This window comes from Lactuca serriola, chromosome 5 (genome assembly GCF_051521515.1).
Source record: "Lactuca serriola cultivar US96UC23 chromosome 5, Lser_US96UC23_V15, whole genome shotgun sequence".
Classification (NCBI taxonomy): Eukaryota; Viridiplantae; Streptophyta; class Magnoliopsida; order Asterales; family Asteraceae; genus Lactuca; species Lactuca serriola.
Window position 1 is genome coordinate 225,279,492 of NC_136412.1, and position 16,371 is coordinate 225,295,862.

General features: G+C 34.9%; 1 protein-coding gene across 1 annotated transcript; it reads left to right on the top strand.

The window, feature by feature from the left end:
- The first annotated feature begins 8,487 nt into the window (after positions 1–8,487).
- Positions 8,488–15,092, top strand: LOC145053669 (topless-related protein 4-like). Its single transcript, XM_079001758.1, has 26 exons — positions 8,488–8,642; positions 8,980–9,082; positions 9,200–9,379; positions 9,559–9,672; positions 9,749–9,907; positions 9,991–10,174; positions 10,262–10,385; positions 10,461–10,573; positions 10,654–10,822; positions 10,904–11,013; positions 11,116–11,185; positions 11,264–11,337; positions 11,457–11,552; positions 11,646–11,741; positions 11,819–11,946; positions 12,024–12,258; positions 12,372–12,536; positions 12,635–12,727; positions 12,827–12,979; positions 13,052–13,162; positions 13,246–13,428; positions 13,544–13,672; positions 13,761–13,856; positions 13,938–14,126; positions 14,209–14,375; positions 14,550–15,092. The coding sequence occupies exons 2-26, from the start codon at positions 9,003–9,005 to the stop codon at positions 14,752–14,754; spliced, it is 3,423 nt and encodes a 1,140-aa protein (XP_078857884.1). The 5' UTR covers positions 8,488–8,642; positions 8,980–9,002; the 3' UTR covers positions 14,755–15,092.
- The last annotated feature ends 1,279 nt before the right edge of the window (positions 15,093–16,371 follow it).

A 16,371-nucleotide genomic window follows, 5' to 3' on the forward strand; every position in this document is an offset into this window, starting at 1 on the left:
GATCATCCTTTCTGAAACATACCTAAAGCTTAAAGGAAATATAGATGGTTAGTGGTCACCCGATTGCTCCAAAATCATAACAGGGAAATACATTTTTGTGAGAAAAGTCCTTTTAAAACCTTTTCTTACAAAGATTTATAGGTGTAAACTGTAACTTAGTATTAGAACTTATTCAACTTATTCTTGCAAGTGCTTCAACTCTATGCCTTGGAAATTTGAACTGATTACGGAAATAATGGTAAAATTTATCAAGAAAGTATTAGTAAAAATGGATACTTGTTAACAACAACCTAATAGATGATGGAACTTGCTTGCAATTCCATCACATATATTGTTTTCGTTTAAACGTTTTGTTACACTTACTATTTTCAAACTACATATTGTTTTGTTACACCACATTGAGTATGTTTATGGTCAGTAAGTTCAATAATATTATAAAGTAAAAGTAAAAATGTAATAGAAATATGTTTTTACATAAAATTACATCTACCATCTTGCATCGGTTTTGGATCAAATAAATCCTTACCATAGAATGATAATTTGTGATCATGAATGGTACATAATAGAAAAGTAGGTTGGTAGTTTGGTTAGAAAGCATGGAGAGTAAAAGATCAAATCACAGTAGATGGTAAAAGGTGAAAATACGAAACCACAACAAAAACTGAAAAAATATAAACTAAACTGGATGCCAATCATATATTATTATTAAATGTATATGATTGAATGTGTGAGTGAGTAAACAGATGGAGATATTGATGATATGCATAGGAAAAATAGACGTAGATTTTATTAACTTGTTTATTTCTTTATGCATACGTTGTGAGTTGAGATTTAGAGGAAAAATCGATGTAGCACTTAGAAATGCGAAAATATTGAATTAGTGGACGCTTCTTGTAAGGTATGATACGAATAACAATCTCATATTTAAATGTTATTTTATTATCTTCTGATTAATGTATGTAAGAGATTTCTTAGCTAAATGTATAGTGTTTAACGATTTGCCTTAATCAATTCAAGATTTTTGACTTACAGGTATTGAAGGGGTGTCGATTAGAATGATTTTTTTTCTTCTGCTCCTACAATGGACCTGTGAAAGAATGGATTTTATATTTTCATAGAATAAATGCATGAGTTATTGTCACTCAAGCCTTATGAAATTTTTAGGTTTTGATTTAAAGGGTCTTTTTGTATTTTTTTGATAGTCTGTAACATCCCAAATTTCGAGTCCAAAAATTTCGTTTTTAATTAATGAACTTATAAAACCATTTACTAAAAACATTGTCGATATCATAACATTCCATAAAACCATAACAAACATGTCTCAAAATCATAACATCGAATAATAATAAAATCAGAGTACAATCCCATAGATCTCAAAAGGCGGAACCCGGTGTGTGATGCGATGCTACCGCACTGACTCTTTCCCCTTCGACGAAGAGGTACCTGAAACAAAACTGAAAACTGTAAGCATGAAGCTTAGCGAGTTCCCCCACCATACTACATATCATACTATAAACATATTGTCAGGTATATCTGGGTGCCCGACTTACCCTGCTAGGCATACCGGGGTGCCTAACTTACTCGAGTCAGACATACCGGGGTGTCCGACCTACCCCTCCGGTTTATCTCAACCGGTTACGGGGACTATTTCACCCCTACTACTATCGCATACTAACACAACATAATCATACTGTCTAGCATAGTTGGTAATAAACTACCCCTTTGGTCCTATCGACCGGTAATCAGGGACTATTCCCCTTATTACTACCACTATCACATATAACATATCATGCAAACATATAAACATACCAGCTAGTAGCAAAGCAGGCGATTATCACAAATACAATCATTTCAACTATAATCAAATACTAGTGGCCCGACCTTGGTGCCTTAGACCCATTTCTACTGGAAGGTAACTCACCTCAATGTATGTCGTGTAGCGACTGTGCTGTCCTCGGTACAAAAATCGACTCTTTTCGACTCCTCAATCCCTACACAACATCATTTCTACATTACCATTTCATACTCATAACCCTTACAAGGATCACTAAATTCCAAGTCAAAGTTAAAGTCAAACCCATGGTCAAAGTCAACTTTGGTTGACTAGAATCGCCGAGTTGGTTCACCAACTCATTGAGTCCTCACGTGCACAAAATGTTACAACTTCGTTCCTACTCGTCGAGTCTAGCAAGAGCTCGACGAGTTTACTTTCAACAGATCATCGAAACCTTCTTTAACGGACTCGCTGAGTTCATCCTTGAACTCGTTGCGTTCATCCTCATCCATATGAAGGTCTTTAGTCTATGACTCGCCGAGTTCTCCTTGAACTCGTCGAGTCCGTCTTCAAGTGGTTGGGACATTGCCTTGAATTCGTCGAGTCCACACATACACTCGCCGAGTTCCATGATTTCTAGGTCCCTAATGAGCCTAGAAAGCTGAATGTTCTTCTATCTTAGCATCTGGTCCATCAACATAAGTATTTGATGGGGAAATATGACCCGACTTGCCGAGTCCCATGAACGACTCGCCGAGTCCCTCTTTGTCCAAAACTATACAGTCGATTTTAGTGGGTCTCAAAGCATTTAAATCATAGATCTAGCCTCCTAGGGTCCATATTGTACGTAAAGTTACAAACTTTACGATCATGCATGGGCCATTTAGCTCAAAAGGCCATAAAATAGAGTCTTCAAGATGCATGGGGCTCTTATGGTAGTAAAGTTGGCACCTTTATGCCATGAGAACCTTCCTATGTTCCAAATCTGAAGTTATTCCGCTATATAATGCCCCAAACCCGAATGCGGCTTAGAAATGCCCAAAAAATGACAAGATTCAGGCCTTAAAGAGGATCTAACAAATGGGAAGTCAAGGTTGAAGCTTTTTACCTCAAATGAGCTGGAAATGGAACACAACCTCTAGATCTACTAGCTTTAACTTGAACTCCCAAGCTCCTTCCTCCTTCTCAAGCTTCATAACCACCAAAAATGCACAAAAATGGCTTAAGAACACTCAAACAAGGTTGGGGTTTCGGTTTAGGGTCTTCTAGAAGTGAGAGGGACAATGGAGGCTGGTTTGGGACGAGATAAGTTGTTTAAATAGGGTGCAAACCCTAAATATTAGGGTTTCATCCAAACAGCTTCTACTCGTTGAGTCGGTCCCCAGAATCGTCGAGTAGGTCACTAAACCTCCCGATCAAAATCGAGTCTACTCGACGAGTTGGGCCTCCAACTCGCCGAGTCCTAGGACAAAACATGAAATTACTTGAATTTAAATACGTACCAGGAACCGGGTGTTACATAGTCTATGTCACCAAAATTATATTTTACATGTTAATTATACAAATAATGTATTTTTTATCCGGTTTTACCGATCACCATAATTAAGTTGGCAAAAAATTTCATATCATCATTAAAGTGGGTTTTTATCAAATTTGTTTCTTAATAGTAACAACCTTTTTTGAAAAATAAAAAAAATCTAGCAACCTTATTGAAATATAATATAATGCTCCAATCTCCTAGACTTCTTCCTACACATCCTTGAGACCAACCAAATCAAACGATTCGCTTCCTTTAATCTTGTTCTTTCTCCCCAGCTTCTCCATTTCCAAGAATGCTATCAATTTGTGTGAGCTTTTGGGAAAAAATTACAGCCTTAATTTGTAACACCCGGGATCCATAAGACCAAGAAAGGAAAGAAAAACCTTAAGTCAAAGGGGTCAACTCGTCGAGTCCAAGGAAGAACTCGACGAGTCGGAGCGTGTCTCATATCGCGGATTAAGTGACCGACTCGACGAGTCGGGGAGACTGACTCGACGAGTTAGGTCTGGGTTGGGAAACCCTAATTTTGGGACTTGGTTCCCTAGCCACCCAACTTCATTCTTGAGCTTGTGTGAGAAGATTGAGGTCCCTTTTGAGTGCATCTTGAAGGTTATAGGAGGAAGGAGCAAGGAAAGGAGTATAGATCCAGAGTTTGGGTGACATCTAAGATCATTTGAAGGTATAAAGCTTATACCTTGACTGTTAATCATCTAGATCCCCTTTTCTAGCTTGCATTTTGTCATATTTGGGCCATTTCCGAGGTTAATCCGAGCATTAAGCCCTTAAGGATGAACTGGACTTCAGATCTGGGCACTTTTGAGCTTGGGAAGCTCAGAATTGCTAGCTTTATCCAGCTATGGCCCCATTTCATGACCTAGACCTTCATTTTAGCTTGGATTCGGTGTTCTAGCTCCATAGCACCTTGCATGCACGTAAAGTTAGCAACTTTACGTGTAATGCTAGCATTAGGAGTCCAGATCTATGAGTTAGAGGTGTTGGAATGGACTGTAATCGACAAAATGAAGATGATGAAGGTGGACTCTGCGAGTCGGGTCGAAACCCTAATCCCTTTTGGTTATGAGTCAGACCAGTGAGTTGAGTGGTGACTCAATGAGTTGGAGAGGACAGGACTCGGAGATTGGAAGACTCGACGAGTTATGGGGTGACTCGGCGAGTCGAATCGCGACTTGTAGGATTTTCTGAGTTTATGAACTCGGCGAGTCAATAGTGTGACTCGGTGAGTAGGGTCAACCTGGAAGGTTAACTTTGACCAGGGCTTTGACCAGAGTTGACTTAGTTTGACTTTAAGAGGACAATTTAGGACTAAGTGTTATTTTGGTATTGGTAGTTCGGGAAGCCGAAGGGTCAGCGGTTTAGAAGTTGTCGGTTAGCAATCAGAAGTGTTCAGCGAGTTTTCAGCAGTGCGAGGTGAGTCTCCTCACTGTTTGTATGGGTCTACGACCACAATGTTGGCCCATTATGTTCATGTTTATGTTTTTCTTATATATAGAAGGAAGAGCCTGGGGTTAGCCCTAGGCACTTATTGATATATGTTCAGGGTTACGACCTGATGTCGGGCAAGGCCCGAGGAATGATAGGATGCCAGAGGTCTTTGTGATTCTTGCATGTGTTGGTATGATAGGATTCAGACCGAGGGTCCGATGTCGGGGTAAGCCCGAAGTACGTTAAATAATAGTATGTTTCCGGGTCGGGGGTTCGATGCCGGAGTATTCCCAAGGAAGATTCTTATGTAGTGCGTTAGTTGTTGTCTTCGTGATACTTGTATGTGCCTGATAGGGAGGTGAGTGTGGGTGAGGTCCCGTATCTTATCACTAGGTGAGTATGGTTGGGGTTCCATATCTCGATATTAGCATAACAGGGGCGAGGCCCGTGGTAGGCATGATGTGAGTGTGGGCAGGGGGCCCGTATCTCACTACTAGTAGGAGTGTGGACAGGGTTCCACTACTTTAGTAGCAGACCAGGGGCGGGGCCCGAGTTAGGCGAGGCCTTAGATCAGGGTATGGTTAGGGAACGTTTTGTATGTTTCAGTATGTTATTTGATCGTATGTATGTGTATGGCGGGCGAGGCCCAAAGATAGGCGGGGCCTATGGGAAACATATCTGTATACCGAGCGGGGCTCGATGCCAGGTGGGACCTGATGCCAAGCGGGGCCTGATGACGGACGGGGTCCGATGGCGGGCGTGACCCGATAGAGTGGGTGGGGGCCCAGTATGTGGTTATGTGTTTATGGTTATGTATGACATGTATGGATCAATGGATACGTATGATATGTGGTAGGTTGGGGAACTCACTAAGCTTCGTGCTTACGGTTTTCAGTTTTGGTTTCAGGTACTTCCGGTAGCGGAGGAAAGAGCTAGGGATAATCGCATGGAACACACACACACACACCAAGAAGTTTAGACTGGGATGTTTACTCTGATAAAATGAATAAGTGTTTGAAAAGATACTCTGTTATGTTATATAACCCTTTTTTAGTATGTTTGAAATGATTTAATACTATGGTTTAGTAATGTTTTAAAAAAAGAAAATTTTGGTCATGATTTTTGGGATGTTACATAATTTCATCACAAACAACCCCAATATGTGCTCTTTTAGTCGTGTGGCTTTCGATTTTCACCTTTATTTTTGCATACATCTCAATTGTTATTGGCAAACTCTTATCCTTTAGATTTGACTTGAATTTGTCATTATAGTAAAAGAAAACGAGCTTTGTGTTTGGATCACAAGCGATGAAGATGAAATCGCCAAGTTCCGACGACCTAGTTCTCTAGTGGTGTTCTTTGAATCCATTTAAATTAACCGGAACTGAAACTAAATAGTTTTTCCTAATATGTTTAATTATTGAAATTGGTTGGTGTTGTTCATCTACTTTGTTCTTGATATCGATAGGGCCGAAGGGGTAGTCATGCCCAGCCATGCTAGATAGATTATGTGATATGTGTTATGCGGTGGTAGTAGGGGTGAAATAGCCCCCAGTATCTGGTCGAGAGGACCGAAGGGGAGACCAGCACCCAGATATGCTAGTCAGCATCCGGTCGAGAGGACCGAATGGGAGGCCAGCACCCAAATTAATATGCTAGCCAGTATCCGGTCGAGAGGACCGAAGGGGTAGGTCGGGCACCCAGATATGTCTGACAGTATATGTATGTTATGTGGTCGTATGGTATGTGGTACGATGTGGGAACTCACTAAGCTTCGTGCTTACAGTTTTCAGTTTTGGTTTCAGGTACCTCTTCATCGAAAGGGAAGGAGCTGGCGCGGTAGCGGCACATCATACACACACACTGGTTTCCGTTTTACAAACTTGTTCTGGGATTTGTACTCTGATATTGGGTTGTTTTCATATTTTGGTTTTCAGACACGATGTATGTTATGAAATGACTTGATCAGACAATGTTTTATTTACAAATGTTTTCCAAAATACTGATTTTAAAAACGAAATTTTTGGCGTGAAATTTGGGTCGTTACAGGTCTACTCTATTTTTCCGCAACTAAACAGAACCTTATTGTGTATGTTTTTTTTTTATTTTTATTTTGACTTGGGTTCATAGGTTTGAGATGGACATGGTGATAGTTTTTTTAATGATTTCTGGTTCATGGTAGTCGATTACTATTTTCTGGTTTGTGGGTGGGTCCGAGATGAATGGTGTTGATGGTTCATGGTAATGTACGATGGTGTTGAGTTCATATTTAGGGTTCTAAATGTGTAGAAATTTGATTTATAAAAGAACTAGGTGTGAGACCCATGTATTACATGAGTTAAATAAAGAAATTAAATATCAAAATATAAATATTAAGTATTTTTTAAAATTAAAATTTAAAATAAAGAAGGAAAAAACATATTTATTACAATTTATGATCATATTTATTACATTTAATACTTTACTTATATAACTATATGTATTATGTGGCTTTTTAATTTTAAAAACTAAAAAAACCTAGAAATTGACATTGTATATTGTTTATTTCAAAAATACCACAAAATGACAAATATCAAAATTCATGAGTGATTGACAAATGACAAATTGGATCTTTATTTATTAAAATAGATTATCCACATGAACTTGTTATTAGGACCAAAATGCCAAATGGATTGGCACAATGTAACCCACCTCAATGTTGAGAGGGAGACATTTGCCAATTCAATCATATAGTATTGGTAAAAATGGATAAAAAAATGAGAAATTAAACTGTTTCCTATTTTTATGTCTACAAATGTTCATACTCAATAAAATTATGACAAATGTCATCATTTCATATTTTCTAACTAACTCATTAAGGCTATATTAGAAATATATTAAATAAAATTAAATTAAATGATGATTTGTCATAATTTTAGCGGTATGAATAATTATAACATTAAAAGATAGGAGGTAATTTAATTTCTAAAAAAAAAATATATGTAACATACAAATTTGATGACATAGACTACCAAAAAAATATATAAGGGTCATTTTAAACAAAAGCCCAAAAGATCGTAGGACTTCATTAACGTTATTTAATATTTGATATTTTTTTTACACTTTATCAAAATAACAATCGATTTGGGAACAAAGCATTCCAAACCCAATGGTAATATATAATGTTTTTTTTTTCTTATTTGCATAAAATGTTTGTGAAAATCATCTTTACCAATGTTCCAAATATCCATTTTGAAAGTATAAATATAATTGATTTTTCAGTGAATGTTACATTTTAAGCTTTTGCATTGTACTATTTCTTATTTGGTATGTTTCTTTAGCTTTTTGGTATAGTTTAGTAAAAAACAGTATTTTTTCTCAAAATTTTGAAATTTTTTTTATCGGATTTAAGAATTGTTTTTGAAATTTCATAATAATTTTTTTCTGCCCGGATCTTACTTTTTAATCTAAGTAACATTTTATAAAACTAATCTGAAATAACTTCTTCCCAAAAAAAAAAGTCATCTTTTCAAACACACAAAAAAAAAAAAAAAAAAAAAAAAAACTAGACATATTACAATTGTATTAACTTATAATTAAAAATAAAGAAACGAAATGATTATTATAGAGGTTTGTATAACCTCTCAGTTGATAAGATAGTTTGCTTCTTATGATAAGGAACTCTACTTATCAACTCTTACCCTATCATCTCGTACTACTCGTATTCTTCACCACTATTTATATCGTGTGTCTTTGTTTTCCGATTCACATCTCTCTCTGTGCTTTCTCTCTCTTGAAATCCCTAAAGGAAGAGGGAGAAGAAATATTTTCAGTAAAAGGGAATTCGTTTCTCTCTCTACAAACCCTCAGATCTGTTTCTGTAATCTTTCATCCTCCAATTCGAAGGTAAGAAACCTCTAATCTTGCATAATTTTCACAAACCTAGTGATGATACATGTAGGTTATTATGTATCTATGCATAATTATATGTGTTTAATTATGCATACATGGATGTAGATGAATTTGTATGCATATATAGTCTGTATGTTTACGGAAATTTCGGGTTTTGTTGAACGAAGAATTGGAGCTGTTCGTTAGGGTTTTGCTTGTTGAGTTATTTAGCTGAATTTCACGGAAATAAAGGTTGAACTATTGTTGTTCGATCCATGACGATTTTGAGGGGTTTGTGGTTGTCGTTTTTATATTAATTATGTACTTCATATTTTATCTTAATTTTCTGCAGCTTTTGGGGAAAAGGGAAAAGCGATGTCGTCCCTTAGTAGAGAGCTTGTATTTTTAATACTTCAGTTTTTAGATGAAGAGAAGTTTAAGGAGACTGTTCACAGGTAAGGGTTTATGAATTTGTTAACTTGTTTCTGTTTCCCCTTTTCTTTTACATCTCTGCTGCTAAATTCATGCATACACTTTAAAGAAAAACTTATTTTGTTTGTTTAATTCTTTAGGTTAGAGCAAGAATCAGGCTTTTTCTTCAACATTCGTTACTTTGAAGAAATGGTGACAAATGGCGAGTGGGATGAGGTGGAAAAGTATCTTTCAGGATTCACAAAAGTGGATGATAACAGATATTCAATGAAGATCTTCTTTGAGATACGAAAGCAGAAGTACCTAGAAGCTCTAGATAAGTATGTTGCTGTATAATTTTTTTTATTAAAATTCAGTTCTTTCGTTACTTTGGCATTTATTTGGCTGGTGGTTAATGGTTATGCAATACAAACCAGAAATAGAATTAATAGCAGAAAAGGCCAAAAACTTTCATTTCTTGAAATGATGTGTAAATTCATAACATTTATTCAATTTGCAGGAAGGATCGTGCTAAAGCTGTTGAAATTCTAGTGAAAGACTTGAAGGTGTTTTCAGCTTTTAATGAAGATCTTTTTAAAGAAATAACACAGCTTTTGACTCTTGAGAATTTCAGGTATGTAAGAGTTCATCTTTCCATATTTTTTATAAAACTTTGTTGGTTTCTAATAAAAAAAATACATTATGTACAGGGACAATGAGCAATTATCAAAATATGGAGACACAAAGTCAGCCAGAGGTATAATGTTGGGTGAGCTTAAAAAGCTGATTGAAGCAAATCCTCTGTTTCGTGATAAGCTAAACTTTCCAACATTAAAAAACTCAAGATTGCGTACACTTATCAATCAAAGGTACAGAATTTTCCAATTTGCAGTATCTGGGGTTGACTTTTGTTGACCATTTTGACATTTTTTTTTTTTTTTTTGTTTTCTAGTCTGAATTGGCAACATCAGCTGTGCAAAAACCCAAAGCCAAATCCAGATATAAAAACTCTGTTTGTTGACCATTCTTGTGGTCAATCACAGCCAAATGGTGCGAGAGCTCCATCTCCTGTAAATAATCCATTAATGGGCTCTGTACCAAAGCCTGCAGGCTTTCCACCTTTGGGTGCTCATGGTGTAAGTGAAAACAAGATTCTTGATTTATTTATTTATTTTTATATAAAGTTTTCATTTTTTTTAATATGTTTGTGTTTGTATATGAAGCCTTTTCAGCCTACACCAGCAACCCTACCAACATCACTTGCTGGTTGGATGGCAAATCCTTCACCTGTCCCTCATCCATCAGCTTCTGCAGGTCCTCTTGGTTTCAATCCACCAAATAACTCTGGTACATATTTTTCTCCAGTTATCCAAATTACCAAATTGTCCTTCAAGTTGCTGATAGTGTTGCCTCTTTTTTCAGCTTTATTAAAGCGCCCCAGAACGCCTCCAACCAATAATCCTGCTGTTGACTATCAAACAGCTGACTCTGAACATGTATTGAAGAGAACAAGAACATTTGGAATATCTGAGGAAGTAAGCATCTTTTTATCTCTTTCAAGATTTATATTTTTACCTTATATGAGTTATTTGACTCATCTATGTGTTGTTTACAGGTGAATCATCTGCCTGTGAATATCTTACCTGTTGGCTACAGTGGTCAAAGCCATGGTCAAAGCTCATACTCATCTGATGATTTACCTAAAGCTGTAGTGATGACACTAAACCAGGGTTCAGTAGTCAAGAGCATGGATTTTCATCCAGTTCAGCAAATTTTGCTTCTTGGTTAGTTAAATAAATATCCTTTTTTTTTTTTACTCTGTTAATCATTTATTTATTATCTCAATTTCTTTTAACTAATTACAGTTGGAACAAGTACTGGAGAAGTCATGATATGGGAACTAGGTAGTAGAGAGAAACTTGCTCATAAAAATTTCAAGGTTTGGGATCTTGGTGCTTGTTCGATGCCTTTGCAGGTTTGCATTCTAACTTTCATTAAAATTTATAAAAATGAGAAACAAATAAACACACATTGTATAGAAATAAAATCTTGACTGTTTGACTTTGGTCTGTGCTAGGCTGCTTTGTCTAGTGACTATACCGCATCAATCAACCGTGTAACTTGGAGCCCTGATGGAACCCTTTTCGGTATTTCTTTTTTATTTAATATCCAAATTACCAAATTGCCCTTGAGAATTAGATCATGAACTTTGATAATTGATACAGGTGTTGCATACTCAAAGCACGTGGTGCAGATATACTCTTACCATGGTGGTGATGATCTTCGAAACCACTTGGAGGTTTATATTTTATAACTTCCCATTTTCTTTTTCTTTTTAAATTAAAGGGTGCCTATATTTTTATATTAGATTCATATAAACGATATAAAGAAATCTTTTTTATTTATTCTTTTGTACAGATTGAAGCTCATGTGGGGAGTGTCAATGATCTTGCCTTCTCTTACCCAAACAAACAACTTTGCATTGTGACTTGTGGAGAAGACAGATCAATAAAGGTACAAACTTTGTTACACCCTTTACTATTTAAAATTAAATTCACATTTTTTAAACTCAAAAGTATATAAATTTAAAATCTTTATATATAATAGGTCTGGGATGCAGTAACAGGGACAAAACAGTACACATTCGAGGGTCATGAAGCCCCTGTATATTCCGTATGTCCACATTTCAAAGAAAACATTCAGGTATAACAATATATAATTTAAAATCTTTCTCTTTCTTCTCAAATTTATGAAAAATAATTAACTTCTTTATACATTAGTTTATTTTCTCAACTGCAACGGATGGAAAAATAAAAGCATGGTTATACGACAACATGGGTTCAAGAGTTGACTATGATGCGCCAGGTCATTCATCAACAACAATGGCATACAATGCAGATGGAACAAGGTTTCAACTTTTAAAACTTTTAAAATTCCATTTTTGCCCTTTTGGTCTATGATGTTAAATTAGAACATGGAATATAGGTTATTCTCATGTGGGACAAATAAAGAAGGTGAATCGTACATAGTGGAATGGAATGAAAGTGAAGGAGCTGTGAAACGTACATATAATGGGCTTGGAAAACGATCTGTTGGTGTTGTTCAATTTGATACTACAAAAAACCGTTTTCTTGCTGCTGGTGATGAATTTTTAATTAAATTTTGGGATATGGATAGTGTTAATTTATTAACAACTATTGATGCTGAGGGTGGTTTACCTGTAATTATCCTATCCTATACGATTCTTTTTCTTTTTCTTTTTTTAAATATAATATTTTATAAATCTCTGTCAATAACTTACTTTTAATTTTTTTTTTTTTTTTAATTCTTCAGGCTTCTCCTTGCATAAGGTTTAACAAAGAAGGGATTTTATTAGCTGTTTCAACAAACGAAAATGGGATTAAAATTTTAGCAAATCCAGATGGGATTAGGCTGCTAAGAACCATGGAGAATCGTTCTTTTGACCCTTCAAGAGTTGCATCTGCATCTGTTGTCAAGGTATGTAAAATGGCATCAAGATCTTGGTTAATGAAAATTTTGTTTCAAAGGGTAAAATGGTCATTTTGTCTGACTGATGAAAAATGTGGAATTGTTAGACTTCCCCGATGAGTACGTTTGGTGCGGCTAATCCGTCTGCTGGACCGAGCATTATGGATAGAGTTCCACCAATGCCATCAATGGTTGCAATGGTAAGAAATATTAAATATTCATTTATTAATATATTAATATATGTAATATATAATATTTGTGATGATGTTGACTTTTTTTAAAATTGGTCAAAATTGTAGAATGGTGGTGACAATCGAAGCTTGGTTGATGTGAAGCCTAGAATTGTAGACGAATCAATGGACAAATCACGGATATGGAAACTAACAGAAATCACCGAACCCGCACAATGCCGATCATTACGCCTTCCCGATACAACATCTTCAGCAATGAGGGTATTTTCGTCATTTCCATCCTCTTCTACTCTTCACAACAATTCTTATTTTATATTTTACATATTTTTACAGGTTTCAAGATTGATTTATACAAATTCGGGACTTGCAATATTGGCTCTAGCAGCCAATGCGGTTCATAAACTATGGAAATGGCAACGAAATGACCGGAATTCATCTGGGAAGGTATTTATTCATTTATTTATTTTAATTTTTTCTCAATAAAATAAATTTTGAACCTAACTTATTTTTAAAAAAATATTTTTTAGGCTACTGCGAATGTTGTCCCTCAATTATGGCAACCTACAAGTGGTATTTTGATGACTAATGTTATTAGTGATGCTACAAACCCTGAAGAAGCTGTTCCATGTTTTGCACTCTCAAAAAATGACTCCTATGTTATGTCTGCATCTGGTGGAAAGATTTCTTTGTTCAATATGATGACATTTAAGGTCACATGTTTTTTTTAATAGCATATCCTACTTTTGTATTTATTTATTATTCTCATGAATCAATGAAACAACATTGCTATTTCATGCATTGCTTACCACTTTCATGTATATGCAGACAATGACTACATTCATGCCACCACCACCTGCCGCCACATTTCTGGCATTCCATCCACAAGACAATAACATTATAGCAATAGGCATGGAGGATTCTTCTATTCAGATATACAATGTCCGAATCGATGAGGTTGGTTGTTAGTAAATATTTAATAACCTAAATTTGTATTTATTTAAATCTTTTGAAAAACAAACTAATGATTGTTTGTTACAAACAGGTTAAAACAAAGCTTAAAGGGCATAACAAACGAATAACAGGCTTGGCCTTCTCTAACATTCTTAATGTTCTAGTATCTTCCGGAGCCGATTCTCAGGTAACAAAAACAAGTTTCAAACTTTTTTTATTCCATTTTGGATATTTTTTTTAATGGATTTTTTTATTGTAAAATATAAAGTTGTGTGTTTGGAGCACCGAAGGATGGGAGAAACAAACAAGTAAACACTTACAGATTCCAGCTGGACGTGTTGCTGCTCCTATAGTGGACACACGTGTACAATTCCATAATGATCAAACTCATTTGCTAGCAGTTCATGAAACTCAAATAGCTATTTATGAAGCACCTAAACTTGAACGCCTCAAGCAGGTTTGTTTTTTAACTTTTTTTATTTTATTTAATTTTTTTGAGCTAGCGGGTTTGACTTGTTGACTTACATAAAACACTACAGTGGGTCCCACAAGAAACAAGTGGTTTAATCACACATGCTACTTATTCATGCGATAGCCAATCGATTTACGTGGGTTTTGAAGATGGAAGCGTTTGTATTCTAACCGCCTCAACTCTCAGATTGCGATGTCGTATCAGTTCCACCGCCTACTTGCCTTCAAATCCAAAGTGAGTATTATACGTAAAATGACCATTTTGCCCTTGGAAGAAAAAAAAAACAATATACTTAGAAATGATCAATTTAAAGAAAAATTAACCGCTTAACGGTTGAGGGACCAAAATTGCAAATTGGTGATGAAAACTGAGGGATGAAAAATGTAATTTTGTAAATTTGTTTTGCAGTTCTCGGGTGTATCCGCTTGTGATTGCTGCACATCCGACAGAAGCGAATCAATTTGCATTAGGACTGACAGATGGCGGTGTGATAGTGCTGGAGCCGCAAGAGTCAGAAGGGAAATGGGGGACATCGCCTCCACTTGAGAATGGGGCGGGGCCCAGTAGCATGACACCTGGCGCAACAAGTACAACTGATCAAACACAGAGGTAAAAGTTAAAACCAAAACCTCTTTATTATTAAAAAGGAAAAGGAAAAGAAAAGAGTTTACTTAGGTACAGGAAGGAGTTGTAGGAGGCAGTGATTGATACCTGGTCTGTAGTGACATTTAGAATCGGGTATTATAGATGAAGATGATGGTGTAAAGTTTTTCGATGAAACTGCAAATCTTTAAAGATATGTTGTCAAGAAGGTTGTGTTTTAACTTTATTATATTAGCACATACAAAGGTTTTGGTGGTGACATTGACATTGACATTGACATTGTGTTTGTTGATATCAACTCTTTTTATTACTTGTTTTTAATCAGATGTATCCTTATTTTTATTATTATTATCAGTATCATGTGGAGAATTTGGTGGTTTGGGTAAATATTGTTAAAAGTTTAAAAGTATACTAAAATAATCAAAATAAAAAAATTAATAGTCAAAATACCATATAAGGCCTTTAAATAACTAACTCATGTAACTTCCAGTTTGAGAGAGCAACCAAGTTTTACATTTGTCCTTTTCTATTTTTATTGATCTTCCGTTAACCCTTTTTTAATTGTCAACCAAATTATCTTTTATCAAATGGAAATACATCTTTTAATTAAATTTAAGTTGGTTAATATTATGATGCCATCACATGCTAATAAATGCTTTTAAATTCCTATTTTTTTCATCGTACACCTTTAGGCCCTTTTTATTAATTAATTCCATACCTTTGTTATTTATAATTTTATTTTATAAAAAAGTTAAACATTTAACATAGTACGGGATATTAAAAGGTCTTCCATCTTTAATCATAAAAATTCCTTTTATAATTAACCATATACATTTTTAAAAAAATATTATTTTTGTTATAAATAATATATCGGTAATTCCCATTTTATTTTGAAGTTTTAACTTCCCAACTCCTTTTAATTGATTGATTTAGTAATTAAATCCAACAAATAGACAGACCCATTTCTGTTAAATTAGTAAAATTAGCACTATTCGTTAATTGAACCGTTGGACATATTTCTTATCTAATTTCCTTTTGGTCAATTCTCTTTGACTATTAAAAGTCAAATCCAACAAAATTGTTAATTTTTGCCCATCTAAATTACGCATTTCATCAATTACCTCTTTTAAATAATTTATATAAGAGAAATGATTTGTACACAACAATTTTTCTCCATACACAACAATTGATGCTTTAAAATGTTGTATTGTATAACTTTATAATGTATAAATAGTTGTGTATGACAAAAAGTTGTTGTGTACGAATCACTTCCCTTTATATAATTAACTATCTAAACACCAAATTAGAAATTTTATTAACTAAATTATTTACAATGCTACCCCTAGGGTATATCCAAAACGGAAATACAAGATGTTACATATTGGATTGTAAAGTTTTAAACATCACAACCATAATGGTTTATTGAATAAACTTGAAGAAAATTTATATAACTATTGTGATAATGAAATTGGAACTTTTGTTTTCAAGTATATAACAAAAATGTGAAAAATAATTACATTTTTTATGAGTGGTGATAGTCTGCATAATTGTATGAAAATGACTTAAACCTCCTCAAACAATTTATTTTTATAAGTAGAATCTTATTTTAAGATAGTATAGTTTTATG